The sequence below is a fragment of the Caloenas nicobarica genome, chromosome 3, assembly GCF_036013445.1.
Source record: "Caloenas nicobarica isolate bCalNic1 chromosome 3, bCalNic1.hap1, whole genome shotgun sequence".
In the NCBI taxonomy this organism is placed as follows: domain Eukaryota; kingdom Metazoa; phylum Chordata; class Aves; order Columbiformes; family Columbidae; genus Caloenas; species Caloenas nicobarica.
In genome coordinates, this window is record NC_088247.1 from 121314234 (window position 1) to 121336886 (window position 22653).

Genomic DNA, 22653 nt, shown 5'->3' on the forward strand with positions numbered 1-22653 from the left:
TCCTTACTTACACCACATCTATTAATTATTAGTTAAATACAAGCTGACCACTCTGTGCTAACCTCCTGCCTCCCTCTTGTCGCGCAGGAGGATCTAAAACTTGGAAAATATGCCCCGGTTTTGCAGGTGGTCAGAAATCATTGGTCACGTCAATTGGCTAATGATGGGCACGACTTTTTGTGGCTTAATCACAGGATACATTAATTTAGCCACTTCTCTTCGGTGGTGCGGTCACGCCGAGCTTTGAAACCGAGTCTCTGGTATAAAATCGGCGAATTAATAATCTCCTAAACCCGCGTTTTTGGGTTTTAAAAGGAGCACTTCTTTGTTAGGTAGCGGGGGTCTCCCTCCATCGGTCCACCGCTGATCAGTTGGTCATACATAGCTTATACTGACAGAAAAATTACGTATTAATTACAATTCTTGACAACCATTATCATATTCCACAGCTATTCTAACACAAGCTGTTTTATGCAATGCTAAGCAACATTTGTATGTTTCTCAGTTACTTCTCAGTTACCTGTTTTAAAAGCATATGTCCTAAATCTATGTCAATTTTAAGAATAAGGTAGGACTAGAAAGTGCAAAGATCCTATGGTTACAAGGTCTGCTTGTACAAAGACTCTGTGGTTACAAGCTTGGTCGATCTTTAAAGTTTGCTGCCTTAATATTCTCCTGAACTATGAGTTCTACGATTCCTTAAAATACAGTCTGACAATCAGAAATACAGGTATCGCGGGCGGGCAGCCAATGTGAGGAGCCATAGAAGGAGGAATGTTGTTTCTACAGCTGATCTGGTGCCTGACCCCAGCGGGGGGAAGGACTCGGAGACATCTGACCATGAGTCCTTAATGTAAAACAAAGTCCCTTCGAACTAATCCCAGAATGCGAACCGATACCTGTATTTTTAAAAAAAAATTAATCTATGGGGAAGGGTAGCCAAAGAGCCAGGAATCCGTATTTTAAATGAATCGATAAGGGGAAGGTGGTCGTCAGAATTAGATGAATGGGACAGGTAAACTGAGGCAGGTGTCTGTAAACCCTGCAGTACCAACCAGTGGGGAACAGGGGAGGGAATCTGGGATTTTGGGGGGATATAAGCAGGGGCTTTTTGCCCTATTCTGTGTGCCTACCCTTAGGTAGAACACCCAGTCTTGCAAAATCGCTAATAAAATATGCTTTGCTGAGAGATCCTGCCTGGGCTTATTCTATTGGCAAGATTATTGTTTCCTGCACGAACAGCCAAAGGGCTGTCCCGTCGATCTCAGAGACCTGCCCCCCTTCCAGCCAGGCCTGTATTGCTGCGGTTAAATATTTTAACAGCTCCTACACGGACGCTTCGGTGCCTTTTTGCCTCAAGGTGTAAAAGTTACACAGCGTGGAGTTAATTTACCTGCATGGTTTGCACGGTGTGTATGAGCAGGAACGTTCCAAAGGCAGGCACGGTGCTTAGGAAGCAGAAAACACAATATATCTCTGATTTTTTCATAGCCTTGCAGGGGCTTCCCAGGCCCCTGTCGCTCTGCAATCGCGAACAGGTGCATTGTACAACCCTCTGCACAAAATTCCAGGTCCTCGTGTGATGTAGATTAACATAACTCCTGTGAAATCTGGGCTCTGCTGACCTACGCCAGCTAAAAACGCAGCTCCTGACGCACCTGCGGTCGGTGCCCAAGGCGGCTTTTCTCCTCTCTTGAGAGCAGAGAGGTTGTATCGCCCACTTTCTCTCCAAAACGGGTGCCGAAACCTTCGCAGCTGCATGTCTGGCTGCCAGCAGTAGGTGCCGGGCAGTCAGCCTGCCTTTTCTGATGAGAACTGCCAGATTTTGCCAAAGGAATGGCACCATTTCTGCGTAACCAAATGCCACCCGTGTGTAATCGCGCCCTTTGCGTTACAGCATCTGCTGTTCTGCCTTGGTCGCGGCATCACGGCGGAACACGCAGAAATGGTGCTCGGGGATGTACTCAGCTGCCGAAATCTGGTGGGACAGCCAGATTATTCTTTTAAGAGCGAGTCTCAGTGGTGAGATCAGCCCCGCGCTGTTAATCTGCCCATCTTGCGGGCGCTATAGCACACGGGCATCCGTGCCGGGGGACGTGTCGGCAGCGGCAGGCTCCTCCTGCGGTCTTTGCAGCCGCGCAGACCTTGCAAAACGAGCTCTTTTCTTTACCTCTCACCTTTATAATTGCTCACCTAAACAAGAGGGTGGTGCTGGCTACAGACCACAGCCGGTTACCACCTTTCGGCGGCATACTTTCTGCGTTTGTGTGCAAGCAGCAAACTAGAAAATGCCTTTTTCTTTTTTTTTTCTTCTTTTCTTTTTAGTTAGCGCCTGTGGCATGGAGCCCAAAAGGAGCCTGCGTTTGTGTGAGAGGCAATCAGCCCAGAACAAAACTTGTCCAAAGTACCCTGACGGGAACTGGAAGTGTGGATGAGGATGATTTGTTTTCAAAATATTAGTTTCACATGAGAAATCAAAGGTGGAGGGAGAAGCTGTGGAAGAATCGAAAGCACATTTGAAACCGTGATTCCAGCACGTGGTTTGGGGAATCCTTGGTTGAAACCGTGACAAAAAGCACTACCGTTTTCTCAGAAACAAGGAGAAGCCTGCTGGCAAAAGCCAGATTTAGGAGAAGCAAGAATTCACCAAGAGGACAAGCGTAAAAAATGGGAGCTTGGATCTACAGATCCAGCCAGGGACCCAATTTCCATTTCGATACAAACGGGCATTTACACAAATAATACAAACAGCAGTTTGCGAGCAAAGTAAGAATACCCGGGGCTCAAAGCGAGGAAGGCTCAGGCCAGCGCCAAACCTTTGGAGATGGTTTTCTGCTTTTGTGAAATAATCTGCAGAGAAGGAGAAATTGTCCTGGGAAGAAACAGCCGAGCCGAGGGACAGAATGTGCCTGGTAGGAGACGTAGCGTGTACCGTGTGCTCTAAGGAAGCAGCACGGGAAAAAGGCATTCTGGTAGTGACACAAAAAGTTCCGTTTTCTCTGCAAATGGTTTGTGAGGTGTGCCCTGTGACCGGGGTATCGCATTGAACACAAACGGGCTGAAAACACATTGCCAAAAGAGTTTGGTATTCAAAAGGACAGGAGGTCCTGCAAATAGAAATAAAAATAGACACAAAGAGGAAGCAGAAATAAAGGAAAGAAGAGATTTAGCAAAATGAAAATAAAAATACAGAAATAGCAAAGGGGAATGGTCCCATTTCACAAGCATTACGTTGCCTCCGAATAGTCTGGTGAAGAAATGGTGTCGATGCTCTGAAATGGAACTGCAAAAAAAACCCCAACCCTCGAGGGTCAAGTTGGGGCTGTGGCACCGCGGCAGTGCCGGGAGAGGTGGGAGCTGCACGTCACCAAGGGGCAGCCAAAGTGCTCAGGGTGTCTCCTGCCTTCCAGAACTTTTCTGTCATGAGCCCAGCCCGAGAGTTTCTCCCCTGGTTTCTCCTCTCCCCATTTCTTCCTCCCCCTCCATGCACCGGCCTCTTCCTCACCTCAAGCTGCGCCCAAATGAACCGCAACAAACCCTCTTGAGCTGCAGCAAAAAAACCAACCTGCTGTAAAGAAATGACCTGAATTCAGGGATTTTAGAGAGCTGCTTAAATCCTCTTTACCTGCCCACGTGTTCTCATTGTTTGGTTTTGTTTGGTTTTGTTTGGTTTTGTTTGGTTTTGTTTGGTTTTGTTTGGTTTTTTCCTCCTTTTTCGTAGAAGTTGCTCCTGCTTCCTCGCCCCGCGTTATTGGGGCGATTACATGATGTGGTCCCCACGCGAGGGGCTCTTTCCACTCTGCAGCCCGCAAAACCCAAAGGCTTTTTTTCCATTGCTTTGTTCCCAAAAATTGCCAGGCCAGCAGCGACGGGGAGCGGAGCCAGAGGAAAGTGCACCCGTGCAGACAGACCGACCGCAAACGGCAGCCGGGAAAGCCAGAGGGACAAATGCCTTTCCCTGCTCCCCAAGTGATGCTGAATACAGGGGGAACGCACTCGAAATTTGGCAAAACCCTGGCTTTTGGGCACCGCCAGAGATGCTCGGTTTTCTTGCAGGAGCTTTAGTACGTTTTTCTTCTCCCGTTTCATCTGGGCCTCCAGTGACATGTGCCCTCCCTTCGCCGCTGATCGCTTCAAGATGTGAGAGGTGGCGAGGGGGGAAATTCAGCCTCTGTCACCAGAATACACAGCGAATAAGCAGCTTTGCAACTCCAAGGAGCCTGGGAGGGATTTGTTCTTTCCCCCCCCCCCCCCCCACTGAATTTAGGACAATTTTCTTCCCAGTTGAAAAAGATTTCAGGCTGGATTTTGTATTTTTTTTTCTTTATAGCAGCACTGCGCTTCCCAGCTCTGTTACAAACTATACCCTGAAATGAGCAGCTTCAATAAAAAAACCGCCTTCTTGCCCCATCTCCGTTTCCGTCGTGTCCCGATGCTAATCCCGCAAAATTCACAATCTCTTTTCTTAATTTCATGGTTTCGGGAACACTGCCGGGGGGAAAGAAAACAAACAAACAAAAAAGTTTACACTTGTGCCGTGGCTGCAAAGAATGTGATGTGCAGGGGGGCAGAACGGGTCCCCCCCCTTTGCCCGGCTGTTCTGCTCCGGGCGATCGCGGGGAGGGACCCGCCGGTGCTGCCCGGTCCCCGCCCCACAGCGGGGCCCCGGGGGCGGGAGGCGGTGCCGGGGCGGGGCGGGAGCGGCGGAGCGGGGCCGGGGCCGGTGGCAGCCCCGGAGCCGGTGCGGCGGGAGCGGAGGCGGCGGCGGGAGCGGCGCCGGTAGCGGAGGCGGCGGCGGGAGCGGCGCCGGTAGCGGAGGCGGCGGGCGATGTGCGGCGGGCGCTGGGCGCTGCTCTGGGCGCTGCTGGCCGCCCGCGGCGGGGCCGGTGAGTCCGGGGGGATCCGGGGGGTTCGGCGGGGCTGCTCGGTTTTCCCTGCAGATGCTGCTTCGTTTCCCCCCGCCGAGGGGTTGCGTGGGCACCCCAGTGCCCCCCGCCCGGCTTGCGGACCTCAGCCCAGCTTAAATCCTTGGGGGGAGCTCAGCGCAAGGGGGGCCGGCAGCGGCACGTCTCTGCCGGCCCCAGAAATTGGGGCTTGTCCTCCTGCCCCGGCAGCGTGGCGGGTGATGCGACCGGGGACCCGGCGACGGGCAGGGACCAAAAGCGGCGATGCTGGGATTTATCCCGTTCCCACCGCGTACAAAAGCGCCGGGAAGCGCCGCGCTTCGCGGTGCCGTCGCTCTGCCGGCTTTTAACTTGCTTGGTAACCTGGAAAAAGAAACGCGGAGAGGCAAAAGTAACTTTTCGGAGTTAAAATCGGGCTGCCGGTATTTGGGCGCGGGCTGTGAGCTGCTGGGGGGTTTCAGCCCCTGCTCGGGGGTGCTGGGGGGTCTCGGGGTGCAGGTGGGGTTAGCAGGGAAGGGGGGAATGTGTTTGCTTTGGGCGGGGGGGAGCGAAAAGCCTTGACTCTGTGACAGCGGGAATCTGCAGCGAGGGGACCTCACTGTGCGTTTAACCAGGAGTCCTGGGCTGGTGTATCCCAAAGGTGTCTGAACCCCCGGGCTCACTTTGGAAGTGAGACACGGCCCCGGGGGAGATTCACTCCTTCTGGCAGCTGCCTGGGATGGGGAGGTCGGAAACACTGCAGGCAGGGGCTCTTCACCCCTCCTGCCCCGGCCGGGTGCAAGGATTCACCCAACAAGTGCCCGTGCAGAAAGCCGGTGCCAGCAGGTGAGTTACTTCCAATAATGGGAAATCCAGGGCTAGGCATTTTTGGCAGACCTGGGTGTTTTCTAATCCCCTCCTTCCTGGGGCTGCAGCGGAACAACGTTCTGCTTAATTCACGGGCTGTGCAACTCCCTGCTTTTTGGGGGTTTTTTTGTTTTAATCCTAATAAAGTGTCTTGCCTCTAATAGCAGGCAAGACTTTCTTGTTAAAGCTCCGTTCCACAGGCGTGTGGGACCTGCTCTGTTAGATTTGCTGTAATCCCGGGTGTTTCAAGGGAGCAGCGCTGCACTTGCAAGTGGATTTATTTCCATGCCGGCTTTTCCCCCGGGCCACGCTGTGCCAGTGCACAGGCACCCACGCAGGCACGCCGGCTTCGGCGTGGGCTTTTAGACCCAGCCTAAGCAAACCGCGCTGGACACGGGGAAGGGGTGTCTGGCCACACGGGGCAAATCCCTTCCAAGACACCACGAAGATACCCACATCCCAAAGAGCTGGAGATGGAAGGAGTACCCAGAGTCAGCGCTAGATATGAGAAATTCCTGTTGTCACATGAGTCAGAGAGGAAAGTATTTCACTCCTGGGCCAGCAAACACCTCTTTCCGTTTAATCAGTATAGAAAACGAGGCTGAGATCACCTTTGCTCTTTGCCTTTTAACTTGAAGCAGCTGGGAGTGAGCAGAAATCACCCCGGATCAGGCGAAACACTTGGAAAGCTTCAAAATTGTGCATGAGAACAGCTGTTTGAGGTTGGAATGTGCCAAGCGGCGAGCAGCTCCAGCCTGGGAAAAAAGCAGGAAAAGCAGGAGAGGGAAGGGGATTTGGGGTCGCTCGCTCGTTTGCATTTAGCAAATCTCTGTGGAGCTACCTGGCTGTTTGGGAGCTGCTGACCCGGCCTCCGAGCTGCGTTTTGCAGCAATCACATGGGCTTTGTTTGTGTTGGGATGGGAGAGCTTAGGAAGCAGGTTGGAAAAGCTCAGGGGCTTTTTTTTTTCTTTTCTGAAAGGGAAACCCATTGTTTTGTGCGAAAGCCAGGGAGAGCTTTGCACTTTCCTCTGCACCACCAGAGCGGGCAGAACTTAAAAATCCCTTCTCAAATTTCTGTCTAGAAGTATCATTTCTCGAGGCTTAAAAATAGTGAGCAATTTAGCAAAGGAGTGTATCCAGCCTCAAAATGAGGTTGCGTTCCTTGGCTCTCGGGAAAACGCACTAGGCTAATGCTCCATTACTCACGACAGTAATGACGTAGCTTTAAAAACTTGTCGTTTGACGTTTCGGGACTAAGACCTGCCTCAAAACAAACTCAGCTGAACTCCGGCTAAATAAAGAGGTCGTGCTTTCTACCTGCAGTATTATCTTCTAAATCGTGAATAGGGTTTTTGTTTTCGGAAGTTAATTTAGCTGAAATTCCTGTCTGGCACGATGCCTTTGCTCGCTGGAAGCAGCAGGGAGATTTACCGCTGGGCTCGGGATTTCTGTGTGCCCGTGAAAGCCTCGGGAAGCTCAGAAATGGTCTAGTAAAAGCATCTGCTTGTGGTATATTCTTTAGATCTTATACCTTTAAAATATACAGTTTTGTTTGGGGGGAATTGCTTTATGTGGAGGTGTTCTTTGTCTTGTTTGTGGCCGGGCTTGGGTTTAACAGACTTGGGTATGTGAAGTGATTTGTAGATGGGGGCCTGAAGTCCTCAGAAAAAAATGGTAAATAACCTTCCCTTGGGAAAAATGTCTGGGAAAAGACGTTGGGAGGCAGACACTGAAGAGCAGCCGGCTCCTCCACGCTGTCTGGAGGCGTTTCTGCATCTTTCTGCAGCTGTTCTCCCGCGAAAAGCAGCTCGGCAGGGGCACTTGGCTTAGCAAAAGTGTTTGTGCTTGACTCAGAGAGCATCTCCCTCTTTTGGAGCCGCTCGCCCTGTCCTGGAAAGGCAGCAGCGTCACCGGCAAAGAGCCGAAGATCAGAGAAAGCCCCGCCGGGGACTCTTGCTCTGCCCCAGCTGAAAATGCTCAAGAAGAGGCCCCTGAAAGGGGGTTTTACTGGAGTAAAGTCCCAAATTCCTCCTGCCCAGAGATCCTTTTCTATTCCAAACCTGGGGGTGCGATGCAGCAGAAATAGCTCCTGCCTCTCCCAGGCTGAAGGACGAACGGCCGAACACTTTCTTTAGCCTGGGCTGCTGTGGTTTGCTTTAAAAAAGTCTTTTTTTGGAGGTGCTGCTTGTACATAGTCTTGGGGCAAGCCCCAGCTCCACGTTTCCTCCTCTTAAGAGAGGTCTCATAGATTCTGTATTTTTGGAGCATCTGTAAATGAACTGCTTTGAATTATTGTATTAATGGAAGCGGTGGGGCTTTGCGGGGTTTTGGAGGGGGGCGCTTCTTGGCTGTTGGTTACAAAGCTGAGATTTTCTCTCGCAGACGATGCTGACGGAAACAGAGGTGCGAGGCCGTACCCGTCCCGGCACCCCGAGCGCAGCGTGGCCACCGCCGGCCACTGGCCCCGGCCCCACCACGAGCCCTCCGCCGGCTCCCCAGGACACATTAAGTTCAACCCCACGGTGCGGCACATTGTGATTAACGAGCACAAGGATGTCACGTTTAATTGCTCCATCAAAGTGCCTCAGCTGCTGCTCAGGCCGGACACCCCGGGCATTTCTCTGTGGAAGGACGGGAGGGAGGTGCTGGACCGCGTCTCCACCAGCCACTTCGAGATCTCGGATGAGGAGGACGTGGCCATGACCTCCACCTTCAGGTAACTTCTACCGTCCTTCTTGGAGCTGCACCCTGAGCATTGGCTACTTGGGCCTGGGACTAGGATGCCCAGACACTCCCTGGCCCCCAAAGCCTGGCTTTGCAAGCCCAGCTTGTGCTTCTCTCCGGCAGCATCCTGGCGGCCACGCGCTCGGATAACGGCTCCTACGTCTGCAAACTCAACATCTCTGGCGTGGAGGTGGTGTCGGATCCCATCGCGGTGCAGCTGGAAGGTGAGCTGGAGGAGGGCCAGCGCGGACGTGCTGGGGGCGCGGAGCACTGTGCCCTGGCAGAGTGACAGCCCCGGGGACCGTGATCTGGGAGCTGCGAGGTGTCCTCCCGGACCCGGGAGTCCTGGATGGGAAGGGGCTTGTTGCACAGCCCCGGACGGGACAATTCGGGGTTGTTGACAGGGCTGTGCGTCCTAGCTCTCTGCATCTTTTGTTTCCCTGCCTGTGTCCGTGCAGGGCTCCCGCACTTCGTTCGTCAGCCCGAGAAGCTGAACGTCACCAAGAACAGTCCCTTCAACCTCACGTGCCAAGCCGTGGGCCCGCCGGAGCCCGTGGAGATCTACTGGTTTCGCAACAACGTCCGAGTCAACGAGAAGCCCCACATCTCCCCGTCGGTCCTGACCGTGCCAGGTGAGCCCTGCGCGTCCTTGCCACGGCCAGCCGGGCCACCCGGGTGGCCCTCGCGCCACCTCGCAGCCCGTCCCCTTGGCCTCGCGCCTCCTGGGAGGCTGGGGCTGTGTCCCCGTGTGCTGTCACAGGGCTGTCGCAGCTTATTTTGTCTTCGTGTGCCACCCTGCACTCCTGGAATGCTCAGCACTGGCACATTTCCCAGGAGGTCTGGGCATAAAGTACGGCCATCAAATTGTAAGCAGTGGGACACGGGGGTCCGGCGTTGCAAAAGAGGGACCACAGAGGTACCGGTTTGCCAAGGCTTCTTCCTCAGAAGAGGCAGGACGCTCAAACTGCCCTTTCCTAAGCAAGGAGCAGGTTTTTCCTCCGGCCTGTGGCCGCAGCAACAAGTAGAGCGCTGCTCTTCTGGGCTGCTTCGCTGGTGGTCCCCTCCGAGTGTCTCTGGAAGAGCTCGGCTTGGCCCCTGCAGCGTCTCCATGCTGGGCCGGTGGAGCACAGGGAGAAAAGTCCTTCCCGTAACATAAAACCCATCGTGGTTGTGCTGCACACGCAGAAGAGAGGAGGGACTTCTTGATGAGAAGACCACTTAGCAGCCAGACTATAACTGAGTTATCGTGGCATCCAAAGGCAGGCTTTAAAAGGCAGTGAAAGCCGGAAAAAGTGACTCATTCCTCTTGGATGCTCTTGCATCCGCTGGCACACGCTAGATCGGGTCGTTTGAACCCTCCTGGTGCTGCTGGTGCGAGCAAACGCTTGGCCATGCCGGCAACCCGGGGGAAGCAAACAGCCGTCCGCACGCGGGTATTTCCAGCGGCCCCCAAAAGCGGCCGGTCCTCCGCTATCAGCCGGGAGATTTGAGCAATCTTCGGAAAGCAATAAGTCATCTGATCCGAGCCGCGGCGGCGGTGGTGGTGGTGGTGGGCTCTTCTGCTTTCTGCCTTTCCCGTTTCAAAGGCGAAACAAACGCTTACTCAGGAGGTTGTGCAACGGCACCGTAGGAACATACGGTCCTGCCCGCCGTGCATGTGGCGTGGAAGGTGGGCGAGCGGGGTGGTGGAGGTCATCCCCGGGCAGGGGGAAAAAAAAAAAATAAATTAAAAAAAAAAAATAAAAACCAACCAAACAAACTAAAGCAAGGCTGCAAGGGTTTTCCGCGAGGATTGGTGTGGTTTGGGCGTTTCGAGCAGGTCCCTTGTTTTGGCCCGCACAGGTCTGAACGAAACGGCGCTGTTCAGCTGCGAGGCTCACAACAGGAAAGGGCTGACGGCGTCCAACCCCGGGCAGGTCAACGTGAAAGGTAAGCGGCGATGTGATGCTCACCTGAGCTGCTGAGCACGTGTCCAAGCAGGAGCTGTCCCGACCTCCACCCTTCCCAGCAGCCATTCGACAGGAGCCGAAGGAGAAGTTCTTAAGGCTCCCATACTCATTTTTCCTCATTTTAAACCTATATTTAAAACCAAGCAGTGATTTAGAATCACCCAGTGCGGTTCTGCCATCCCACTATCACGGCCGTGGGAGGAAGGACCAGAAAGCGCGTTTGAAAGCAGAACTGCCAGCCCCAGCGCGGGTTTCGGAAGGGCCGTATCACTCTCTTCCTTCCTTCACAACCAGGGCGGCGCTCACAATTTTCCATAGGAAATGGTGGAAGTTCTCCGCATTCCTGGCAGGGGCCACTCCAGCAGCGTGAGGAAGGTGTTCCCCCAAATATGTCATTGCCTCTGAGCGGCCCAGATTGCTCACAAATATAGAACGTGCTCAAAATATAACTGCAAATGGCTTTTTTTTTTTTTTTCCTGCTTGCCTGCCCAATGGTCTGAGATGCCTGCAGTACGTGGATGGAGGATGCTGGCGGCTGCCTGGGGGAATCCAGACGTGGCGTGTTTGCGTTTAAACCTCCAGCTGACTGTCCTCACCTTTTCCCCGCAGGAATACCATCCGCACCCACCAGCCTGCGTGTCCTCAACCAGACGGGCCACAGCATCGCGATATCCTGGGTGCCGGGCTTTGATGCGTTCTCCGCGCTGAACAGCTGCAGGGTCCAGGTAAGTGCCCGTAACCCCCTTGGAAGATGCTGCTGGAGACCAGCTCGGTGTCCGCTCACAAAAACCAGCTTTGCTGTGCCCGCTGCGAGGGGGAAAGTCGGTGGAAGGGATCGCGCGGGGAGCATGAGGCGGGTTTTCGCAAGTAATTCCCACCTGCTCCTTCTGTTTGATATCGCTGGGTGTCGCAGTCCAAGCCCATCGCTTGCTCTCCCGTGGAAATGTTTTTTTTATACCGGCTAATCTATACTCCAGCTGAGAGAGAGGGGACTTTGAAGCCAGGTAAAAGTGAAAGGAGTTACCAGGGGCAAAGGTACCAGAGCTAATATTAGCTGGAGCTCGGGAAAAGCGGGGTGGAGAGCCAAGGAATTTCCTATGACTTAACGTTCACGGTCTGTCATTAGGAAACGGCCTTTGGAATTGGAAAACAGGACAGGATTTCTGGCACAAACACAGCTGTGACTAAGGCTTTTTGCTCCTGTCCCTTTCGATAATCCCCTCGCTGGGGCAGCGCAGCCCACCGACAGAGTGACTCATTTCTGAGCACTCCGGTGCTTAAAAAAGGAAACTGTTGCTGTCGCGCCTGCCAAGTTCAAGCTGTTTAAGTTTGCAAGAAGCCTTTTTTTAAAAAAAAAAAACAAAACATTAATTTGATGGACTCTCCCCAGAGGACAAGTTGAGGATCGAGATGGCTGAGCTGGGCTCAATGCTCAGGAGAGCAGCCAGTCCCTGCGGTGCTGTCAGGAGCAGCTTGCACGTTCGTCTGGTCACTGCTCACCTCTAGCGACAGCTTGGGGACCTTCTCAGCTTTGTGAGGCTCTTCTCTTTCATTTTGGCTGGGAAATGCTGCTGGCGTTGATGCCGAGCATCCTGGGCTACCCAGGGGGCACTGGCGTTGCTCAAGCAGAAGGGCAGGTCCCCCGCCACCCCAAAACCACGCGCGGAGGCTTTTGAGAGGGCTGCGTGGCTTTCTGCGTGTGGTTCAGGCTGAAACACGTCCTGTGGCTTGTCTTCAGAGCTAACTGTCTCTCGCACCGGCGTCCCCTGTTCTTGCTCCCTCTTTTCCCCCATCGTCCCGGCCCAGGCCACTCTCGTGGTGCTTCCCACAAAACGAGACACTTTTCGGGGAGCTGCACGGGCTGTGTGGGCAGCTGCGCGGTTGCTCTTTGGGGAGAGAGCGATTTCTCCTGGTGTAAAATGCGTGACCTGGTTTTAGTACGTTGGATTCATCTGTGCTGCGAAATGTAGTGCTGGAGTCTGATGAGGTCTGAGATTAGTCCCGCAGCTGCTGATGGTGATAAGTCCTGTGGTCTAATGATGAAAAAGGACTTTGTTTGTCTGGGACTCGCCGCCTGGCAATGCTATTGGGTGCTCCTTTTGCTCCATGCCACGGGAAAGAGCAAATCATCCCTCGCTCCTCCTTCCCGCAGTGATGGTGATTTCACGTTTCTGCCGTGTCCCCACTGCGATTCTTTCTCCGCATGCTTTGGAGCCCTCGGCCCGGGCACTGCGGAGCTCCTGCCGTCCGCTTCCCACCGGGCAGAGATGAGCCGGTGTGCAGGGACACGGCTTTGCCGGTGTTCGGGTGGGAGGCACGAGGGAATCGGCGCTCTGGACCCTGTTTACAGGCGCAAAATTCCTGCCGCGCATCTCACGCCGCGGGTTGTTGCTGGCTAATCCCCGATTTTTCGATTAAGGTCAAGGAAGCTGTTCCGCGGAGCAACGCCTCGCTTCTGCTCTTCAGCACCGCGGTGCCGCCCCACCTGTACCGCGTCCCGCGGCTGGAGCCCATGGTGGGCTACGACATGCGCGTCTCCTGCGGGAACGAAGTGGGCTGGTCGGCGTTCAGCCCCTGGATAACCACCAGCACCACCGAGGGAGGTAGGAAACAAGCAGCCGAGAACCCAGGAGGGTTTCCCCGCCTCGGTCGTGCGCTCGGAGCAGGACTCTCCGGATGAGATGCTGGTCCAGGGTCGTGGTTGCGTACGGGGCGGGACGTCCCGATTCTGTTGACTGGGGAAATTTACCCACCTGCTGCAAATATTAAAGGCTGTAGGAAATACCGTGTGCTTTCTGCTTGAGCTACGGCTCGTTTTCCGTGTCCCTGAGCCCACCCCGCTCTCCTCACCTGCCTTTTCCCCGATTCCTGCAGCTCCGACCACCCCGCCGCTGAACGTCACGGTGTCGTTCAATGAATCCAGCTCCTCCCTGGAGATCCGCTGGGTGAAGCCGCCGCTGGGGAGGATCCATGGGGAACTGCAGGGCTATCGCCTCTGGTACCGCTGGCAGAGCTCCAAGGGGCTGGTGAGTCACCGGGGAAATGGGGAAAAATGGCTAAAGCCTAGAAAAAAACCCAGCAGGCATCACGCAGGGATGTCCAGTTTGGTCTTGGTGCTGCTATATATTCTTTCTGAGCTTGTCTGCTTTCTTGTGCTTTCACCTGGGCTTTTAAAATACAAATAGTCTCTCTCTTTTGTGTTTTTGTAACTCATGGCAATGCCCTAAGCCATTAATATTGGAAAGAAGCAGTTCTGCTCGAAGGAGACAAGAGGTTTGGTACCACAGCTCCTATTCTCTAAACCAGAAGTGAGATGCTCTTCCCGGTGTTGCCAATCTTTGGAGTGGCCTTTGGGGTGGCACTCAGGCTTTGGCAGCACCTCTTGGCACTTTCAGACACGGAATCGATCGTAAGATGTCGGGGAGGATTTGTTCCCTGGGGTTTGAGTCGTTCCTCACTCTGCTGGGTTAACTCACGCAAACCCACGGCACGGCCGTCAGGAATTTGCTGGGGTGACCTCTCAGGGATTCCTGGCTCATCTCGGCTACCGAGCAAAAGTTCATCAGGGAGCCCCTGGATAATTGCGCGGATGTGCCCAGCTGTCACCTCTGCCCTGTGGTTTGCTCTTTCCCCGTCCCAGGCTGCAAGCACAGAGAAGCGCCCTGGCAGCCTGAACCCACTGCGGAAAAAGTGACTCACACTGATTTTTTTTTTTGTAGGATGCTGCATTTTCTGTTCTCCTTTTGCGCCTCTGAAGAAGAGCATGTATAGATCCAGACCGAGTGAAGTCAGGGAAACAATAGTACGGTCTTGTGACTCGCATGGAAAAAAAAAAATGCTGACATATCTGTCGTTTCTCAGGCAGAAAGCAAAAAATGGAACTTGCCCTTTAGGCTCTAGGAAACTTGTTGTTGTTGTTGTTTTTAATACATTTCCCCGGTCGAATACTTATGTGGGGAAATTTCTGCTTGGATTCCTGGTCAGTAACTCTTCTCCCTGAGTTTTGGCCCTGGACAGGCTGAATACGAAATGCCCCAGAATAACCATCGGTTTAACAACCCCAGCACGATCAAGGCGAGGGGATCCGTATTTCTGTGTCAGCAGGGCCACCTGCAGGCCTCTTCTTCTCCACCACCCGCCTAAAAAACTATTTTTAAAAACTTGAAAAAAAGCTGGTTTATTTTATTCTTAAACTGGCAGTTCTTGTCTAAGCCAAGGCCGCCGGCGCTGGGACGTGAAGAAATTCCTCAACGACCACAAGACTCGCAAAAAAAACCATTAAGCTTGGCAGTTGCGTCGTGCCGGCACGGCCGCCTGCTTGGCCGGTGCTCTCCACGCTCTGTTGTATCCGCCGGGCTCTGTCCTCAGATGACACAGCGGGGACGGCCGTGCTGGGAAAGCATCCCGGGGCGTTTTTTCAGCTGGCGGTAGGGAAAGGATCTGGGATGCGTTGCTGCGAGGAGGTGGGGAAGCAGGAGCACGGCAGCGGAGACGGCGGCCGCTGTCGGCTTGCGCTGCAGACGCGTTTCGCGTCCGTCTCTGTGGGTTTTTTAGGGCTGCGAGCAGAGGTCGGTTCCCTCCGAGCAGCTCCGGTCTCCTCCCGGCCCACCCGTCCCCCTCGGCCGCTGCTTTTCCTTGGCCGTGTGATGTTCAGCCAGGGCACGGAGCCGGGCTCTGCTGGCCACAGCAGCCTGCCAGATGTTTTGGGTGCTGCCGGGCAGCTGTTTTGCAGCTGGAGAGTGGTGGGGAGCAGCAGCGGGCACTGGCCCAGCCGAAAAAGACCAGGGAGCAATGGGGAATTTGCAGGGAAAGACTCACTTGTGTTTTCACCAAGGAAAAAGGTCTGTGCCATGCGCCACGCTGACTCCCGCCGTGTTAACAGGCAAGGAAATACACCCTTAAAACTAGAAATATTATTAGCCTGTCGCAAAACCACATGCAGAAAATATCCGCCCTAAGATCTACTCTCAGTGGCCGGGCACTTGAGCGATGAAGCGGGCAGGGTTGTGGCTGAATGCGGTGGGAGATGCTCTGTGGAGGAGCGGCGGTGGTGAGCACCGAGGCTGGGGGTTAAAATCTGCATTACTGCCCGTGCGCGAAATGCTTTTCCCCGCTCCTTGCCTCTCCTGTGGCTCGGGCTGCCGGCCCCGCGGCTGTCGACAAGCAGAGAGCGGCAGCAGGACGAGGTTTGGATGGGAAACGCCGCTCGGCCCCTCTCCACATCCCGCCCGGCGCTTGCAGGCAGGGCCATTATTCTCTGCAAACAGCTCGCTGCCGCGTTTCCTCCGGGCTTGCAAAAGCAAAGCGGCACAGAAGCGTGACAAGGGGCCAATTCTCAATACACCTCCGGGTTTCCCTCCGGCTTCTGTCTCCCCCAGCCCAGGCCTTTCTCCCCTTCCTCTCTCCAGCAGAACGTCTCCGCCGAAGCGAGACCCAACGCCAGCGTGGCCGTCCTGCCCGTGCTGGCCACCAACGCCACCTGCTCCGTCCGCGTGGCCGCCGTCACCAAGGGGGGAGCGGGACCGTTCAGCAGCCCGGTGGAGGTTTTCATCCCTGGCGGCGGTAAGGAGACGCAGGGGAGGGCGATTTGACATCCCTCCATCCTCCTCCGGACGCTTTCCCCGCTGTTGGCCGAGAGTTTGGGACGTTTGGTAGCCAGGAGACTTGCTCTCCACGTGCGGCCGTGGTCCTCGTGCCCCCTTCTCCCCTGTAACCCTTTGGGCTTTCCTGGGTTTGTTTCCACCCCCCGGGGAATCCCCCCCAGCCCCTGGGTGCTGCATGCTGGCTCCTTCACCTCCACTAACGAGGCGTTTCCTCAGGATTAATAACCTCCGCCCCCTCTTCGACTCCAGCCTCCGGGAACGCCGACTCCTTCGTTGTGCTCCTGGGCTTCATCTGCGGGACGGTTGCCGTCGGGCTGGTGCTCTGCTTGTCCGTGGTCATCCAGAAAAGATGCGTGGAAACAAAATACGGGTAAGGCGAAGGGCAAACAGCTCGGGGAGGGGCCCGGTGGGGGCCAGCAGCCCATGCTGGCCGTGGGGGGAAGATTTCTGCCTCCAGCACTGACATCATCCCCACAAATGACATTTTTTTACGCCCGTGGTGAGGGACTGAGGGTATTTTTACCGCAGCGACGGCACTTCCCCCGTCTTCCTCAGGCCAGCGGTTCACCTTTTGCTCACTATTCCTATTTTTTAAAGGGAAGTAAACTTGTGCAATCTGGTGCGGGAGGAGTTTGGACACAGAGGTGAGAGAGCAGAGATGCACAACATCCTGGGGCCCCAAGAAACCCCTCCTGCCTCGGCACACGCCAAATCTGGCCCGGTCCGGTGCCTCAATGTGGGCAGAGACTGGGCAGAGAGGCTGGTGCTGGGCTGGTGAGTGGTGCTGCGGTGATGGGGACACAGGGCTGTTTTCTGCCACAATAAGCCAACGCTACTCACTCGTGCTCGTGACTTTCTAAGTGGCATTTAACTGCCCCGTGCTGCTGGTTTCGTTAAACAATCGTGGTGCCAGCGGCTTTTCTTACAGGCGCTGTCACTTGGGTGTCTGCGGTCAAGCTGGAACTGGGATATATAATAATTAACCCCTTTGGAAGAGCGTTATTTCATTAAGGGAATTTATTGAGCCGGTGAAGGAATTTGACTTAATCTGGTCTCCCACGGCCTCACCCCCATCCCAGTTTGGAAACTGGTGGTGTGTAAGGGTCCCTTTCCTAACTGGTGTAGCTTTGTCGCTCTCTCCTCGCGACCCTGACGCCCGGGAGCTCCGTTTCCCAGTGCCGGACCCCGCAGGGCCCCGTACCATTGGGGCTGCACAGCATCCCCAGCAGCGTGCCCATCACCGCTGTTTCAGGGCCGTGGTGTGAAGCTCCCTCTGGTTTCTTTTTGGCTAAAGGACGGTGGTTGCATGTGCTGACAGAGAGCATTTACACACTGCATTTGTACACCGGGCAAGAGGAGAGGTTGCTTTAGGAGGCACCGTGTTGCTACCGGCACAGACTGCTCTCCGGTTAGGAAATGAGTATTCCATTTCCCCCTCCGAAAAAAAAACCAAACCCTCTGTGACTCACTCCTCGACAGATCAGCCTTGTTTACCAAGCGGCTGTTTTGCGCGGACCCTGTGAGCGATGGCAGCCGTCCAGTCAGAGGGAAATGAAAAAGATTCGGGCGTCCCGCGCGTTTCCCCCGGTGCCCCTGGCAGGGGGTTCCTTCCGCGGGGGACGCGCACGTGGCCCAGCACGGTCCGTTTGTGTCCCGCCAGGAGCGCGTTCCGCGGCGACGACCTGGAGCTGGCGGTCAGCTACACGGCCAAGAAGTCCTACTGCCGGCGAGCCGTGGAGCTCACGCGTACGTGGGTTTATTTCTCCGTCTGTTGATGGGGATGTCGCAGCAGGTGGGACGTGAGCTGAGCTGCTGTTCCTCTGTCCCGCAGTGGGCAGCCTGGGCGTCAGCAGCGAGCTCCAGCAGAAGCTGCAGGATGTCGTGGTGGACAGAAGCGCCCTCAGCCTGGGGAAGATCCTGGGAGAGGGTGAGTGCTGGGGACGGACACGGCTCCGGGTCCGGGGGACGTGGGGGGTCAAGATGACAAAGTGCCAAGACCCCTGTGTTCATGTCCTTCTGCCGCTGCTGAGACGCAAGCCTCCCCCTGCAGCTTTTTGGGGGTGAGGTCTCCATCTGAGAGCATTTCAGATCTTCGGGGTCATAGTGGTGTCCTCAAAAGTGGTGCCGCAGCCTGCCCAGGGCAGCGGTGGAGTCGCCGTCCCTGGAGGTGTTCGAAAGACACACAGATGAGGTTCTTAGGGACGCGGCTTAGTGACAGTGTTGGGTTAACGTTTGGACTCGATGATCTTGCGACCGGAATGGTTCTGTGGTTCTATGAGGCGCTTGCTTCTCCCCCGCGGCGCAGGGGAGTTCGGGTCGGTGGTGGAGGGGCGGCTCACCCAGCCCGAGGACACCCCGCGGAAGGTGGCTGTGAAGACCATGAAGCGTAAGTCATCCCCCCTGGCCTCACAGAACTTGACGTTGGGTGGCAGAGACCTCCTGGTGGTCCCTGACCCGCGCAGGAGCGATTCGGGGTGTTAAAGCTCTTGGGGTTTTAAACCTCCTCCTTTTTTCTCTGCTTCCCAGTGGATAACTTCTCCCAAAGGGAGATAGAAGAGTTCCTCAGCGAAGCAGCGTGCATGAAGGACTTTGACCATCCCAACGTCATCAGGCTCCTCGGTACGGGCTGTCGCTCCTCGCCCTCCAGCCGGGATGTGGGCTGGGGAACCGGCCCGGGCAGCGCTCGGGTCCCGCGCAGACGTGGAGGGAGGACCGTGGTGCCTCTGCCCACGGGGCTGTGCAACCTGCCCGTGTTTTGCAGGCGTGTGCATCGAGCTGAGCTCCCAGCAGGTCCCCAAGCCCATGGTGATCCTCCCGTTCATGAAATACGGCGACCTGCACAGCTTCCTGCTCCGCTCGCGGCTGGAGATGGCCCCGCAGGTAACGACCGCAGCGAGCAGAGCGCCCTGTGTCCGCCTCTCCTGGGGACAAACCTGCGACTGCTTTTTGAGAACGTCGGAGGACCTGGCGTGGTCCTGCTTCCCGCTTTGGTGGGATCCAGCTCCACAAAACCCTCTGGGATTCTCGCCTCGCCTGAACAAGCCCCGTTATCTCGGCTCCTCCTCGCACACCATCTCCTCCAGCCTCAGCGTGGTGGTCTCTGGGCTTGCTCCAACACGTCTTTCTCCTCCCGAGGAGCCCCAAACGGGACGCAGCACCCAGATGTGGCCACACCAGGGCTTGCACTGTCTAACCCGCGTCCTTCCCTTCCCAGTTCGTGCCCCTGCAGACGCTGGTGAAGTTCATGGTCGATATCGCCCTGGGGATGGAGTACCTGAGCAGCCGGCAGTTTCTCCACAGGGATTTGGCGGCTCGAAACTGCATGTGAGTTTTTCCCTCTGCTTTGTCCTGGATGGATAAGCACCGGGTGGAGCCCTGTGGTTTTACAGCGCAACTCTGCTTCCTTAAATAAAACCTACCTTAAGTAAAACCTTCAAAAAAACCCTTGAGGGACAAGGGAAAAGAGCTCAGCCTCAGGTCGTGCTTCAGAATTTTCTATCTTGTCGTCCCCGTTTCCTCCCGGCAGGTTGCGGGACGACATGACGGTGTGCGTGGCAGACTTCGGCTTGTCCAAGAAGATCTACAGCGGCGATTACTACCGCCAGGGCCGGATAGCCAAAATGCCGGTGAAGTGGATCGCCATCGAGTCCCTGGCTGACCGCGTCTACACCACCAAGAGCGACGTGGTAAGTCGAGACCCGGTGGGTCGAGTCGTCCTCCCTTTCCGCACTTTGCTACGGTTGTTCTCTGACCTTTCGCTGCCCGCCCGGCGTCCTGGAATAGGTTTATTGAGTGGGCCGCTCGCCTCTGCTGCATCATTGCTTATTATTTCCAGTTTTCGGGGAGGGCAGGGCTGGAGCGGCAGCTCTTGGCGTTGTGCGGTGACCTTTTCCGCGTGAAAAGCCTCATTCATTCCCCCTGGAAAGGTCCTTTCAGCACGCGTTCCCTTTGTCCCCGCAGTGGGCATTCGGCGTGACCATGTGGGAGATCGCCACCCGAGGGATGACGCCCTACCCGGGCGTGCAGAACCACGAGATCTACGAGTACCTGTTCCACGGGCAGCGCCTCAAGAAGCCCGAGGGCTGTTTGGACGAGCTGTGAGTATCAAATCCACGGTTTGGCGAGCCCCTTTGCTCGCTGTCTGTCCGCAAACAACCTGTGCATCGCTTGGCTGAGGCGGTTTCTCTTTGTGCTTCGCGGGTCTTGGTCGTCGATGCCCTTCCTGGAAGGACACAGCAACTATTTGCGCTGCGGATTTGCGGCTTAGCGACGAATTTGGCCAAAAGCCGGCAAAGCTGCGCGTCACGGCGCAGGGTTCTGGGGTACCCGCGCTCACCCCACTGCAAACCCGCCTCTCCGAGCCCAGTCAGACTGGTCTGTACTGGGAGGGGGTCACCTGCAGCCTCACCCCCTCCGTTTCTCCCACTGCCCCCAGAAACAACACTTATAAAGACTGGATTTTAAAAAATGGCAAGGATTTAACCTTTTCTTCCTGGTGGGTTTGTGCAGGCAGGGAACGCGCTCGCGGTTTATCTCTCAGAGGAAAACTGGCCGGAATGGTGCGGGTCACATTTTAAATGAAAGCGTCGCAGAAACAAAAACTCCCAAACCCTCAATATTTGCATAATCTCCCGAGTTTTGACGTGCCCAGTGAAAGGCAGATCCCAGAGCAGAGCGGCGCGGCGCCCAGGGAGGGAAAAGCAGCGTCTGAGCTCCAGGAGAACAGAAATCCCGGCAGAAGGTGGGAGGGGGGCAGGAGCGGTGCCCTCTGCAGTCGGTGGTGGAGAAAACAGTCTCTTTAGAATGTTATTTATTTATTTTTCAAAAATAGTACATTTTGGTCTGAGGGTTGGGACTGGTGATGCCCTTCTCTGCCCTGTAAAATACCCTCTTTTTACTGGGGGCCCTTCAGTGCCTAAAATCTGTGAATCTGGAAAGGGAAAACGTGGAAACCTCAAAACTTTGCATTTCTGAGCAGCTCAGCAAGGTTGTTTTTTTTGTGGGGTTTTGGGGTTTTTTTGGGGGGCAAACAGCCTAAGGGGGGAGTTGATTTTGCTTTGTTTTAATGCAAAGCAGGTCAGGGCTTGCCCAGTTTGGAGACAAGCGGGGACTGGGAGCATCCTTTGTGATAACCGCGCTCCTCCCTCCATTCCCAGCTACGAAATAATGTCTGCGTGCTGGAGAGCCGACCCCGCCGCCCGCCCCACCTTCTCCCAGCTCAAAGTCCACCTGGAGAAGCTGCTGGAAAACTTGCCCGCCCTCAGGAGCTCCGGGGACGTCATCTACATCAACACCAGCCTGCCCGAGGAGAGCCCAGATTCCACCCAGGATTCCGGTTTCCCCCAAGCGGACTCTGATCTGGAGCCCGGGGACGTGTCGGAGCCAGCGCTGCTGGCCGTGGACGTGGACGTCCACCCGTGGGGGACACGGTACGTGCTGGAGGAACAGGTGGCCGTCCCCACCGAGGAGCCCTACGTCCCGCTGCTGCCCGACGGGGCTGCCGCCGAGGGCTCGACGTGGAGCCGAGCCGAAACCTTGCCCGTGGGCACCGCGCTCTGCCCGCAGGACTCTGAAGTGCTGCTGAGAAACGGGGAAAACCTGTAGAGAAAGAAAAGGACACAGAGGGTTTTATTTTAATAAACAGTCGCCTGGTTTAGTTCTTCCTGCCTTATTTTCATGGTGGGGTCTGGCGCATCCCAGGAGTTGCAGTCATGGGGTGTTGTTTAATAATTAAGTGCTGCAACTGATTTTTCTCCATGTTAGGAGGGTTTTGGTCTTTGTGCTCCCCACGGCTCACAGGTAAGGGGCAGCTGGCCTTGTGTGGCCTTTTTTTTTTTCCTTTTTCACCACTTGTTGTGGTTTTTGTGATGGGCAGCTCCACGGATGGTCTGGGCTCCTGCTGGGAGAGTTCACGCCGCCAGACATCCCCGTCGAAAACGGCACGTGGAGCCCAAACAGGAACAGCGGCTGCTTCCAAATCCCCTTATCCCAGACAGTGGGTTCCCGGCTGGTCGCTGGGAAAACCACCAGTCCTGGTGCGACGATGATGGGGAAATGGGAATCTGTAAGGGAGAGTCCGGGTCTGTAAACGAGGGTCCCAGTCTGCAAGGGGGTCCTGGGAGGAATGGGGCCACCCGCCGATGTCCTGGCCCTGCCCAGCTGCCCCAGCTCTGGTTTTGGGGGTTTTCTGCTCTACAGAACCAGCTGCCTCGCTGGCCCTGGTAGATGGAGCCGGGACCCTGTGCAGCGCCTGGCCGCTGGTCCGTGGGGGCGCAGGGAATGGGGGTGCAGGGAATGGGGGTGCAAGGGCTGGGAAGGGGTTGTAGGGGGTGGAGAGGGGTGCAGGGGCTGGGAGGGGGCACAGAGGATAAGGAAGGGGTGCAGGGGACAAGGATGGGGTGCAGGGGATGGGGAGGGGGCTCGGGGATGGGGAAGGGGCTGCAGGGATAAGGAAAGGGTGCGGGGGCTGTGAAGGGGCGCAGGGGCTGGAGAAGTGGTGCAAGGAATGGGAAGGGGTGCAGGGGATGGAGGGGGAGTGCAGGGGCGGTGGAAGTGGGGTTCCCTTGTCCCGCCAGCAGCAGCAGCACCAGTTTTTCCGCAGAGCAGCCCCCCAAGCCCCCCCGCACC

The 22653-nt window shown here is 55.7% G+C and overlaps 1 protein-coding gene across 3 annotated transcripts; it reads left to right on the top strand.

Annotated features, from left to right (window-relative positions):
* Positions 1–4709: 4709 nt before the first annotated feature.
* On the top strand, positions 4710–21671 carry MERTK (MER proto-oncogene, tyrosine kinase). 3 transcript variants are annotated; one of them, XM_065630455.1, is made up of 19 exons: positions 4710–4886; positions 8133–8466; positions 8598–8698; positions 8933–9106; positions 10317–10403; positions 11033–11148; positions 12843–13026; positions 13298–13449; positions 15832–15985; positions 16243–16396; positions 17687–17772; positions 17858–17953; positions 18332–18412; positions 18553–18645; positions 18788–18906; positions 19241–19350; positions 19553–19712; positions 19987–20123; positions 21183–21671. In XM_065630455.1, exons 1-19 carry the CDS (start codon positions 4829–4831, stop codon positions 21628–21630), a joined length of 2844 nt encoding a protein of 947 aa, XP_065486527.1. In that variant the 5' UTR covers positions 4710–4828; the 3' UTR covers positions 21631–21671. The 3 variants fall into 3 exon arrangements, with proteins under 3 accessions (XP_065486527.1, XP_065486529.1, XP_065486528.1); XM_065630457.1 differs by having other exon boundaries at positions 16276–16396; XM_065630456.1 differs by having other exon boundaries at positions 15835–15985.
* The last annotated feature ends 982 nt before the right edge of the window (positions 21672–22653 follow it).